We start from the raw sequence: 12,469 nt of genomic DNA on the forward strand, positions 1-12,469 counted from the left end.
AAAATATAATATATAGGTACATATTGATACAGGTCCCGTAGCCGAATGGCATTTCAGTCCGTCACACCGATACACAAGAGCGATAGAGATAGATTGCATTCGGCTACGGGGCCTGAGGACAGTTGACGTTGACACAGATCCTGGTCCACAGTTGATAAAGAACTATAAAAGCGAGCAGAGACGTTACAGAGAGAGAGACACGCGTCGGAATTAGTTCGAAAAACGCTTCTGGGTGGTAAGACTGGTAAGTCAATCATCTGTAACTGCCCGAATTGTGGGATTGCCAAAACTTTTTATTGGACTGTACCTAATCGTTGCCGCGTGATGTCGGTGAATTACGTCTTTATCGGTCAGGAGGTTATACCGGAGGTTTGTCTTTACATCAATCTGTGTCAAATAAACTCAGAAAAGAAGAAGAATGTAGCAGCGCACCTGTAAGTACGGTAGTCCTCCAGTTTCTTCTGGCAGCCGGCGAGAGAGTTGTCCGTCTGGCGGCTGTTCAGCCACGGCATGGTGCGGCGGATCCATTCCAGAAGCTGAGGATTTCAAACATATTATGATGAGAAGCTGGCAAAAAAGTATATATACGCAATTAACCGGAAGTTCGGCTGAGTAGCCAACATGCCAATCGCTTCGATAAGTAAAGTTAATCGTTCACGAACGAAACGCGACTATAGTCGTATAGTCGCCTAAATATGGAACGCCCAAATGTTGACATCTTGGCATAGACAGCGTTTACAAAAAGAAAATTTGTAAATTCGATACTAACGTATACTCGCTTGGATTTGACTGTCCATCAAGTCTTGAATCTTATTTTGACATACAATTTTAACATTTTTTAACTAGGTTATTTTGATCAATTTTCAAAGTCTGAATCGTCAAAAAAATTATTATTGAGTCATAGGATGTGGTCACAAAATTTCACGAGAATTGGTTGAGAATTCTGACCTGCAGAGGAGGATATCCGGACATACCTACAAAAGCAAATTTACTTTTTATCTAGTATATAATTATTTTTTCCCCTCACTAGCTCGGAAACACGTGTTGTGTCCTTTAATACCAGCGGGTAAAAACGCATTTTATCCACTAGTGGATAAAGTAATTTGACCTTGAATGTAGTATTTTTTTCTGCTTTAAAATTGATAAAAGTGAGTGAATCTAGTGATGACGATGATTTATTACCTGTGGAACTACTGGAAGCAGTGATAAACGCGTTTTTTGCGTTGTACTTTCCTCGCTATAGTGAGGGGAAAAGTTTTGTGTTACACTCGGGTGCAAATGTATTTTACTTCTCGTGTGTTAAAAAACTCGCAAGTTCAGGATTCTATTCTCGAACCACTCGCTTCGCTCGTGGTTCAACTATAGAATCCTTTCACTTGCTCGTTTCTCAATTCCACACTCGGCGTTAAAATACAACTTTGCACTCTTGTATAACAAATAACTATTCCTCTTATCTAGACTCAAGTTGTATTTTTTATTTGTCAAGTGGTGAAGGGATATACTTACATCACTGGCGAGACGTTCGTACTCTTCCATCAGGCGTTCGTTCTCCTGGTTGACTTTGAGAACCTTGCAAATGCGGTTCGCGGCCGTCTCAGCCTAGATTGAAAACAAATCGTTAATATCTATTCCTGTTCGTATTGTAAATCGTAAATCTATTATCAACACACAAAAAAAAGAACGAAAATGAGTAGTAAAGAATGGTAATGAATTCGTGATGTGCGAGTAACAATAAAATTAATCCGGGACTACAAGTACATAAGTCGACAAGTAATTAGGGAGACAGGTATTTTTTGATTCTACAACATGGCCGCTTTTTCACGTTTCGGAAAATTGGATACGAATTTAAGTTATAGAATTAAGAAATAAAGTTATAGAAATAACGCCATCTACAAGTTATCGATGGCAACAAGGCATTTTCAGTGGTGCCATCTAGTCGCATTATAATGTATGGGATGGCAACGTCTGTATATAAATAGCCTGTGGTTTTACTCACACGACTCACATTATCTAGGTAAGTAGGTAAAAATAAAAACAGATGAGACAAACCTTCTGCGCGCCAGAGAAGCAATGGTAGTAGGACGAGACGTAGGTCATGACCGCGCGCTCGTCTGGCATGGCAGTGTTCTGCAGATCTGGCAAGCGGCACGCCGACACACGGGTTAGTTTCATGCGATGCGAATGTCATTAACACTTTAACTGCTTGGAAACAATGTCTTAGCTTGATTGGGCAGTTAGACTTAGCGTACACATCTTTTTAAAGCGTTTACTGATATTTTTTTGATATTTTGAGAAAGTTATGTATTTGCGGACTTCATCGAAACTTTCTATACTAGGTAAATAAAGACTGTATCGTTAAGTATAAAGACAAAACAAACCTCGTCTAAATGTTGACATGTGCATAATTTGGTATTATTATGTTCCGAGAGTATGATCTGAAGGTATTGGTAAGCACTATTTGATATAAGAAGGTCTGCTATTTTTTTTATTTTAGGGACTTTATGGTACTTTCATTAAGGTCTAGCAAATAAATTTCGGACAACCCCTATCTGGCTTAATTTGAGGATATTTCAATGACTCTTTGTACGATTTCAACAAACAAAGGTGAATATGCTGCCAAAATACATTCTTTAAGAGTCCTCTTCGTGGTTTTTCAATTGGGTACTTGCAGAATGAATGCGGTGAATTTATATAATTTAAAAAAACGCATTTTTGAGCAACGTTCCGGATTGCCGTAAACTTTTGATGCGAGCAGGTTAAGAGAAACAGATAAAAAAATTAGCCATAAGCCAAAGTCTAATTGACAGTCGTGGTGTTTGAACAGTGCCTAAACCAGATCGATATAAACAGTGTATGATAGTCAAATTCGACATCAAAGTCGGAGTTAGAGTAAGCACCATGCCACATTCTAAATCACCGCCATACACAGATCCTGAACTTTATTTTTTTTAAATAACAGTGGCTAGACTATGTCCAGATATTCTGCTTTGTGGATCATGTGTCGTTGAGGTTCGCACCGTACAATTTTTTTTCGCAATCGTATCGTCTTGTACGCACTTTGTGAATTTTCTAGTAGCATTTGTCCGGAATCGTAATTAGTACTCGGGAGGATTAAGTCAATGCTGTCTAAACCATATGCTTTACGTCGAGTTTCTAGGACAAAATGTGTACCTTATTATGTGCCTTATTAAGCCCATGTCTTGTTATAAGAAAAAAAATATAATAGCAAATAAATACGGCTACTCAAAGTTGTCTTCATACTTAACGATACAGTCCTTACTGTTACTCACGATGCTTCAATACGAGTGCCTACTGGAACAGTATGTTATACTGGCCAAAAGGGAATCTGATTAAGATGCAATAGTGTCTAGTGTAAATATTATCAAATATGACTAGTGTAAACTACTATACTAGTAGCTGGTCATACAAACTCTGTAGTAACTATTAACGTGTATCATAGATATAAGGATTATAAGGAATATTGTTAACGTCCTGAATAAATTTATTTTCGCGTGTAGAGTACTTAAGTTGAAGTGAAAATTTTGATGAAATGGTTATAACCAGCCAATTTATTTGTAACCCAAAATTATCTAGTAAGTAGCAAAAGCTTCACAAAGCCAACAAATTCCTAATCAGAATAATCCCATTTATAGGCACATTCAAAGCAGTTAAAGTGTGCCAATACTGCCAATGCTCATGTTTCAAGCCGCGTCAACTCAGCCGTGAGAAACAAAAACATCGACAAAGTTATTAACAAAGCTCAGTCATTATTACACAACACGATATTCAACATTAATCGCTATTTCATTGTTGGAACAGGTAAATAAAGGATTATGAACTGAAACATACACAAAAGAAAAAGGTACCTAGTGCAACTGGCCGGGTGGTCTAGTAGTAAAGATGTTAGCCGCGTAAGTTCGAGACCAGAGTTTGATTTTCGGCTTCTCCAGATTTGGTAACTTTTTCGTTAGTGTATATATATTTCAGTTTATTATTTATAGATTCATAGCAGTGTACTTTAATTTGTTTTGTTCCTTAGCTAAACAAAGGATTGTATTTTTTTATTTGTTTTCAGATAAGGAAAGTAGTATCAACTAGTAAACCTTTCCTGTTATTACTCATTAAAAGTCACTACTAGATAACTATTGGTCTAGTTTCCATATATTTACAATGTTTGCTGGTTGATAATGACCTTCCTTTGTGTTTATATTACTATTTCTAACTCCAAAGTATTGGTTAATAAAATATGATTGTGCGCAATGCGCAATAAACTTCCTATTGCATCCTCAGGACATTTCTAAATCGCAAACGGACATTGAGTCACAGTTTAGAGAAACCCCGTTCACTTTCCTAAATCGGCTGCAACTGTTCCAAACGAAGAGCGGATGATTCATGCTATAAGTGACACACAAAGGCGTTAAGGGCTCAAACGTATTACCACAAGCTCCCCGCGTCCGTATTCAGAAACTTACGCGCATTGCATCTCGTTCGTTCTGGATAGTTCGAGTAAGATGCACTGCGAGTGAGTTAGGGTTGATGTTAATGAATACGGCTGCGGTTATCTAATGGTAAGGCTGGGTAGCTTCGGCCGTATACCTGCTGCGCGCCTTGGAACGCGTGGTAGTAACATGACACGTAGGTCATTATGGCGCGCTCGTCCGGCTTTGGTGTGTTAATAAGGTCTGTAATACCCAATTTTGGTTAATTGTCAGTATATTTAGATGTGCTCTTGCAGTTTGCAGTGGCCTTTGCATAAAGGATTGTATACCTTCGTAGTATGTATGTAAACAGCTTAAGGCGGCTTACCAATTTTTTTTAAGTTCCGATTAAATAAAATCGAGTAAGTATCGACTTTTTCGAATATATTTTACGATGGAGTCCTGTGACAGATGTGGCAAAAGGTGTTATGCTGCCATCGGACTACTAAGCCACTAAAGACGATGTACCGGCACCACACAATAGAACCACTGCAACAGTCATCTGCTAAGATGTCGTGGCCAATGATGATGATGGTGTCTTTAAATTGGATTTCATCCTTTGCTCATCAGTGGGACAGTACATGCCTATCACTCCTGGTAATAATAGCCAAGAACTTTTGCGACCTCTCTCGTCAATATACTTTTAGTATGACAAATTGGACTCACCATCAGGGTCCAACATCCGCGGGATGTCGAGGTACTTCTCAGCAACATCGAACGCGGTGTTGAGGTTCTCGAGCGGGTTGTCCTTGGACAGCTTGCTGTAGTCGATCAGGTCGGGCCTGTGCCTGTGGATGAGCGCGCAGAAGGCGAGGCCGTCCTTGAAGGACAGGTGGAAGTTCTGCACGTTCACATTCTTGTACGGGGCCGTCTTGCGTTGGCACCAGAGGAGGAGACCTTCCTGTAATGAAAAATGGTTGCTGTTGAGTATGAGCAGGGGCGGCTCACTCCGCGATTCTATCGCCGAGCTACAAGTACATGCTGGCGGCCGAAAGCGCAAGGTCCATCCATTCAGTGGTGACGACCTTAGCGCGGCGCATTAGAACTCAGTGTCGGCTGCTCACGTGCGGTCCGTTTGTAGGTAAGATATTAAATAGGTAAGAATTTAGTATGGCGACATTCTGTAAACATTAAAGGAGTGAGCCTTCTGTACTTGTACTATATAAAATATTTCAAATATATATTCTGTGATATGAGTGCCATAATTCAAAACATATTCAAGACGACGAGTGGTATCCACTGTTCCAATATGAATAAAATAATTATTTGAGTCCCGTCTCTGATTTTCCAATTACTTGGATTGCTGGTGAAAAATCCAATGAGACAATCGGGGTACATTTTCGTGCGTAGGTAAATATTTTATGTATGTAAATGCCTACCAACTTACTTAGCCAGCTGGTTTACATCTTTTAAATTAGCATGACCTATGTTCGTACAGTGATTTCATCAGTATGGTGTGTCACGTCCAGATTTATCAGAAGTCCGGTTGCAGAACTTTAAAAAATGCAGTGCAAACGGAAATATCTTTCTTATAAATAGATACGAGGAGATAACTGCTCGTATTATGAGCTTAAAACTGTAGATGTGACACGAAAAATAATGGTTAAATAATCTGAGGGCGTTTGACAGATGGGCTAGTGTAGCTAAAAAGTGGATGCCACAAATAGAGCCACAGGGCTAGAAGGAAATGGAGGGACGACCTATACACCTTCCTCACCAACTGGCCGGAAGAGGCACTAAACCGGGAGTCATGGAGGTTAAGGGGAAAGGCCTTTGCCCAGCAGTGGGACACCATTATACGCTAGCTAAAAAAAATCTACGGACAATAAGCATAAAAATCAAACTGTAAATATTAGATACAGTCAGCTGCGGAGAAAAGGATACCCCCTTGCATACAAATTTCTATGTAGGGGGGTATACTATTCTCTGCAGCTGACTGGACTAAATACAACGTGTTACACCAGCCACTGAAAACCTCAGACACTCCAACAGATTTTTATTATTTAGAGTTAGTCTAGAGAATTTATTCTTAAATGGGTGTATTATTTCCAAAGGTGTTCCAAAGATATTGCTGTTTCATTTATTTTCAAAATTCTAGTTGAGTGAGTACGTTCGTTGATTAGCGGTAAAAGTGATCAATGTACCTTGGCGGTCATTTCTTCGACTGAGATGTCCTGGATGGCGAACCGCAGGATAATGGTCCAGATCATACCCAGCGTCATCTTCAGGTTGCCGTCGACGATTTCTTCTGCGCCGATTGACACCAACTTTACGCCTGAAATGTTAAAGTGGGCATTTTACTTAACTAAGTTTACCGATACACATAATTATTATTTATTTTCGATATCCTGGCAGTAATTTAATCAATTTTAATTACGAGTAAAGTAGGTCGATTCATGTTTAAAGCGAAGATAATAATGCAATTTTTAAAGCATAATAATTATGGTCCGATCTTTGTAGTTAATCGCAAAGGAAAAAAAATGGGAGGTATAGGATTAATACCATCTGCTGCTACCTCAAAATAATTGAACGTGGTCAAATGTCTACATATTCAAACTAAAAAAAATCATTATAATGAAAACAAGGTTCTCTCTTCCTTCAACGAGAGGAGAGGAATGTTATCTTAATTAAAATTGAATTGTAGGCTATTCACAGGATAAATTGTAATTATTCTGTTTATTTTCCTGCTAACCCGTTAAATATTACGTTGAAATCCATTATTGCAGCGGTGGGTGTCTCAGAACAGGTAAAATTTTCTCGGAATATTCATAAGTTTTTGCTACATACGTTTGTTATTAAATAAAATTTTAGGTCATTTTTAAATAAACGTCATTAAATTAGAAGATGAACAATGTATTATTATTAGATTATTTACGTGAGGCCCAACCGGTTTAAATGTGGAGATTTTTTAAGGCAAATGAAATATTTCCTACTTTTATTCCTAGATGGTAACCGTTATTACCTTTAATTTTTTGCTAGGATGCTGTTATCCTTTATTTGCGATTTCATAGCGGATGTGACATGTACTTATTTGTGCTTAGTACGCAAACTGCTGGGAAATTTCAAGTAAGTGCCTTTGGTGTAAAATGCTTAGAAAATTGTACATACCTTTGGAAGCGATGAAGTCGTTCGCCTTATTGACATTGGCGATCTTGTTTTGTTTTTCAACGGTCGGGCGGGCAGGGTCTCGCCAGATGACCTCGAGCAACAACATCAGCTTCAAGCCATTGCAAAGATGTTAAGTCCACTGATGGCCTTACGGTGTGTCTTTACGAATTGCGACACAGCGCGAGCTTTGACAACTTCGGCTCGTAAAGTCCCTAGTAAATTGAACATACCTTTGGAAGCGATGAAGTCCAACGCCTTATTGACATTGGCGATCTTGTGGAACCTCATCTTGCCGCGGTCAGGCTTGGGCAGGGTCTCGCCCGAGATGACCTCGAGCAACAGCATCAACGTCAAGCCATAGTAAAGATGTTAAGTCCACTGATGGTGTGTCTTTACGAATTGCGACACAGCGCGAGCTTTGACAACTTCAGCTCGTAAAGTCCCTAGTAAATTGAACATACCTTTGGAAGCGATGAAGTCCAACGCCTTATTGACATTGGCGATCTTGTGGAACCTCATCTTGCCGCGGTCAGGCTTGGGCAGGGTCTCGCCCGAGATGACCTCGAGCAACAGCATCAACGTCAAGCCATAGTAAAGATGTTAAGTCCACTGATGGTGTGTCTTTAAGAATCGCGACACAGCGCGAGGTTTGACAACTTCGGCTCGTGAAATCCCTAGTAAATTGAACATACCTTTGGAAGCGATGAAGTCCAACGCCTTATTGACATTGGCGATCTTGTGGAACCTCATCTTGCCGCGGTCGGGCTTAGGCAGGGTCTCGCCCGAGATGACCTCCAGCAACAGCATGAGCTTCAAGCCATTGCGGAAGTCGTCTTCGATGTTTTCGATGCCGGTGCCGGCTTTGCGGAGGTGGCTGTTGCACCACGCTGTGAAGGTCTGGAAGGAGAAAAAGGTTTGGTTAAGTACATGATTGTTTAGAAGAGGTTTTAACATGAAAATATGATTATGCCACGTGATATGATTTCTAAAATTATCTAGTTCAGTTTTACATTTTTTTTTAATATGTCAGTACCTAATGTCAGATTCATAATGTCAGTCGCACATTGCAAATGGATCGAGATCTATGAGTAGGTGAGTAATTTATGAATTTTCAAATTTTAGACCTATTAAGCTTGCTATTTCTCTTTATTAATTTCCCTACCTAAAGGTATATCCTTCCACAGCTGCGAAATATAGGTGCCGTGTCCAAATATACATTTTTGTTGATCTGATATTCACTGTAGCTACAAGAAATATTAATAGAAAGCATTGCATTACTTTAAATCGTGTATAACTTAACTAGTCTATTTACTTAAATAGTTATTTGACGTTCAGAATATGCGCATTGTGATATGCCTACTTGGAAAATAAATATTTCAGTCGCCTTTCATTCGTTTCCATTTACAAGGAAATATCCACTTTAAAGAATAGAAAGTATCCCAATTCATTCGAACGGGTGTTGCATATTGTAGGGGATTTCCAAAAAGCATGTTTTTATGTGAAAAAGCGGAATCTTTGTTAAAAAAGCGGCCCAATTGTTACAACAACAAATACAGAGCTGACAACAAAACAAACACAAATATGCCCATAATGAGCCAGACAATGAATGGAAAGCACATTTGTTTGTTTACCGCCGTTATCTCGAGATGCCCCGAGGAATACAATCTGTCGGTAGCTCATCACGCTCTTATCACTCTTATCTGCCGTAGTCGCTGTTATCTCGACCGACGTGAGTTCTAATCGGTTTTAATCACCCGTAATGAGATTTCTGCGCGTGTACTCGCGCGTCATCTCTTACGAGTAAGTGTAAAACGAACGAACCTTAAATATAAAACTGTCAGGTAAAGTCTGTTCGGACTTACCTAATAAATAGTACCTGCTTATTAGGTAAATCCGAACAGACTTTACCTGACGTCATTAACCCCTCAAACGCCTTGTTCCAGATCCGTCCCAGAAAATTTTTGACAACGCCGTTCCCGGAATTAAAAATATCATAGCGATGATATCATGATGATTTGGCTTACAACAGTAGACTAGGTAAGCCTTCCATAATGTTCATACTCGTAGTCAGACCATTTTGATGATACCGAGAGATTAAGCATTGTCTTGGCAGGTATACACAGTACACACGCGTATATATATGCCATGATCATGCTGTAAGAACATTTTCACCTGAAGTAAGGTAGCTTTAAAAGTTGTATATTTGGTAAATTGACTTGGGACAACTAGTTAAGTACGAAACTGGTAATTTGTGAGCGAGCGTAAGTTAAATACATATTTATTTTAATAGTTTTGTTAACCGTATCTATTGGGGGACGACTGAAGGGTTTGTTCTTGAGGGTTAAAATGAAATATGTTCCGTATAACGAAGTAGGGCGGCTTTCTATCTTATCCCGAAAGATTAACGCTTCAATCTTACCCCACCTTACCCTACTATTATGGCACGGCGGCCGGCAGGCAGTCAAAACAACTAGGTACCTAAAGCTCGTCGTCGTCAAAGGCTATTAGATATTATTTATGTCAAAGGCTAATAATAATGTTAGGCTATTAATATTAAATTTTAATTGAGATTAAGAGTTAATTGATCTCATCGTCTAATATTTAGAATCAAAATTCGTTATAGTAATGATATTAGAGTTCATTATATTTCGGCTTGTCCGTTTTGCCATTGTTGTTAAGTGGAATAGTTATTTGTTATACAAGGGGGCAAAGTTGTATTTTAACGCCGAGTGTGGAATTGAAAAACGAGCAAGTGATAGGATTCTATAGTTGAACCACGAGCGAAGCGAGTGGTTCGAGAATAGAATCCTGAACTTGCAAGTTTTTTAACAAACGAGAAGTAAAATACATTTGCACCCGAGTGTAACACAAAACTTTTCCCCTCAATATAGCGAGGAAACTACAAGGCAAAAAATGCGTTTATCACTGCTTCCAGTAATTCCACAGGTAGTAAATCATCTTTATTACTAGATGCACCTACTTTTATCAATTTTATAGCAGTTAATTTGACTTTATTCAAGGTCAAACTACTTTACCCACTAGTGGATAAAGTGCGTTTTTACCCGCTGGTATTAAAGGACAAAACACGTGTTTCCGAGCTAGTGAGGGGAAAAATAGTTTATCTCTTTCTATATTTAGAATTACACAAAAGTTTACATTGAAAATTCTTGCGAGAACATCAACAACGAATGTTGTAGAGATTGTAGGCAATGGTACAGAAATAAATTGTTTAGGGTCTTGGGAAGGTCGTGAAAATATGACATAATTAATATATGCGTAAACGTGTATGTATAGGTAAATAAAGGGATTAACTAAACTCGAGGATTGGTTAGGTATTTTTAATAATAACGTTTTTTAGTTATCGTACGTAATATCTTGCACGGGAAGAATGGTCGCGCGATAGACGATAAAATAGCAGGCCGTCCCTATCGCACTATATGTAAGTGCGATAGGGACGGCCTGATATTTTATCGTCTATCGCGCGACCATGCTTCCCGTGCTGATATGTATAAAGCCCATGATATGAGGAAAATCTTTTTAGCGCATAATACTCGTATGTTTCATCGCTTAATTCATATTAGGTATTGTACAATCCTAAATAAATGTGAATATCTATTAAGAATATGTAATATAAAGGTAGATAATAATATCCAATAGCCGATAAAAAATACATCAGATTAAAGTTTGATAAAGCAAAAAGCAAAAATACAAAGTGTACTGTGTGTGTGTGCGTGTGTGTAAAAGTAAAATCAACAATAAAATCATTACGTTCGTATTTTACGGAATACGTAAACCGGAACCAATTATTTACACTCTGAATGATTCCTAAAAGCTATGGTCTATAGAAAACAAATGAAGGACATACAAGGGGCGTTAATCAATACTGCAGAATCTCAATTCTTAACGGTTACTCAGCCTGTTATAAAACCAGTAAACATTCATCTCCGAGCACATACAATTTGTTGTATATAAGTCAGCACCCTTACGCTGGTTTCGAAACTCTAATCGCTCGGTTAGGGTTGTCAACAACAGCACAGATGCATCAGGTAGGGGTGAGGGTCGGACCCTCGGGTTTCCTAATTTGGCGTCCCGTTCAAAAAGACCTGAACACACCGCGTTGTTGAGGAGATAAGACTGTTTTTATATTTGCGATATGGAATTGCGATTATTAGCGCACGAGTACTTCGTTATGTCTCTCTACCAAACCAGACAGACTAACGTATTACCTAAATGTATTAAATATAAAACGTATGTAGGTAGTATAAAATTAGAGATACCCCGAGTAGCGGTTTTAGTCGAATACCGAATATTCAGCGTCCGAATAGTTGCCGAATATTCGTGGCATCTCTGTAGTACAAATATCTTAGCTAAGACCTACAATATTGCGTTATGCTATCACTAGAATTAGCAGAAATAATGTGCCGAAATTGGCCTAATATTTAGTGCATAATGTAATTCCGCAAACATTTCATACGCTTTAATAAGTTTGTTTATTATAAAAATCCTTGAGTAAATTTCTATGATTTATAAAATTAACAATCTTTCTGTTAAATACTATTGTATTCGTTCAGATGTACTTCTAATCACATCATCGCGTGTTCATGGAAAAATTGCATTAATCTTTTAAAAAAAATCCATCAATGACTTGCTGTCATCAGATGTAATCGGACATCAGTCAGCATTTAATGTCATCACAACATCAAAAGAACTTATTCTAATAATAAAGAATATCATTAAGGTGTAGGTACAATGCGTGTAATAAAATTAGCCCTAACTATATCCTATATTCACCCACCAACATTTGGTCCTTTACTACTAAATCAAAGATAAGTATCCTATTGGAAAATTAGCATTAAGTAATTTTACATTTGTAAGTGCCTTCT

The 12,469-nt window shown here is 38.4% G+C and overlaps 1 protein-coding gene across 6 annotated transcripts in view; it reads right to left on the reverse strand.

Annotated features, from left to right (window-relative positions):
• The window catches only part of LOC125235126 (alpha-actinin, sarcomeric), a 59,367-nt gene that overhangs the window by 12,255 nt on the left and 34,643 nt on the right, over positions 1-12,469 (reverse strand). For 2 of the 6 annotated variants that reach the window (XM_048141564.1, XM_048141562.1), the window contains exons 2-7: positions 8,279-8,483; positions 6,623-6,753; positions 5,145-5,379; positions 4,597-4,682; positions 1,507-1,599; positions 433-536 (exon numbers count right to left, since the gene is read on the reverse strand). In XM_048141564.1, coding sequence (XP_047997521.1) covers positions 433-536; positions 1,507-1,599; positions 4,597-4,682; positions 5,145-5,379; positions 6,623-6,753; positions 8,279-8,483 — 854 coding nt within the window. Of the gene's footprint in view, positions 1-432; positions 537-1,506; positions 1,600-2,049; positions 2,136-2,540; positions 2,550-4,596; positions 4,683-5,144; positions 5,380-6,622; positions 6,754-7,586; positions 7,624-7,816; positions 7,964-8,278; positions 8,484-12,469 lie in introns of those variants that run through there. The other 4 variants (XM_048141567.1, XM_048141563.1, XM_048141565.1 and 1 more) reach the window with 4 other exon arrangements.

This window comes from Leguminivora glycinivorella, chromosome 17 (assembly GCF_023078275.1).
Source record: "Leguminivora glycinivorella isolate SPB_JAAS2020 chromosome 17, LegGlyc_1.1, whole genome shotgun sequence".
Taxonomy (NCBI): Eukaryota; Metazoa; Arthropoda; class Insecta; order Lepidoptera; family Tortricidae; genus Leguminivora; species Leguminivora glycinivorella.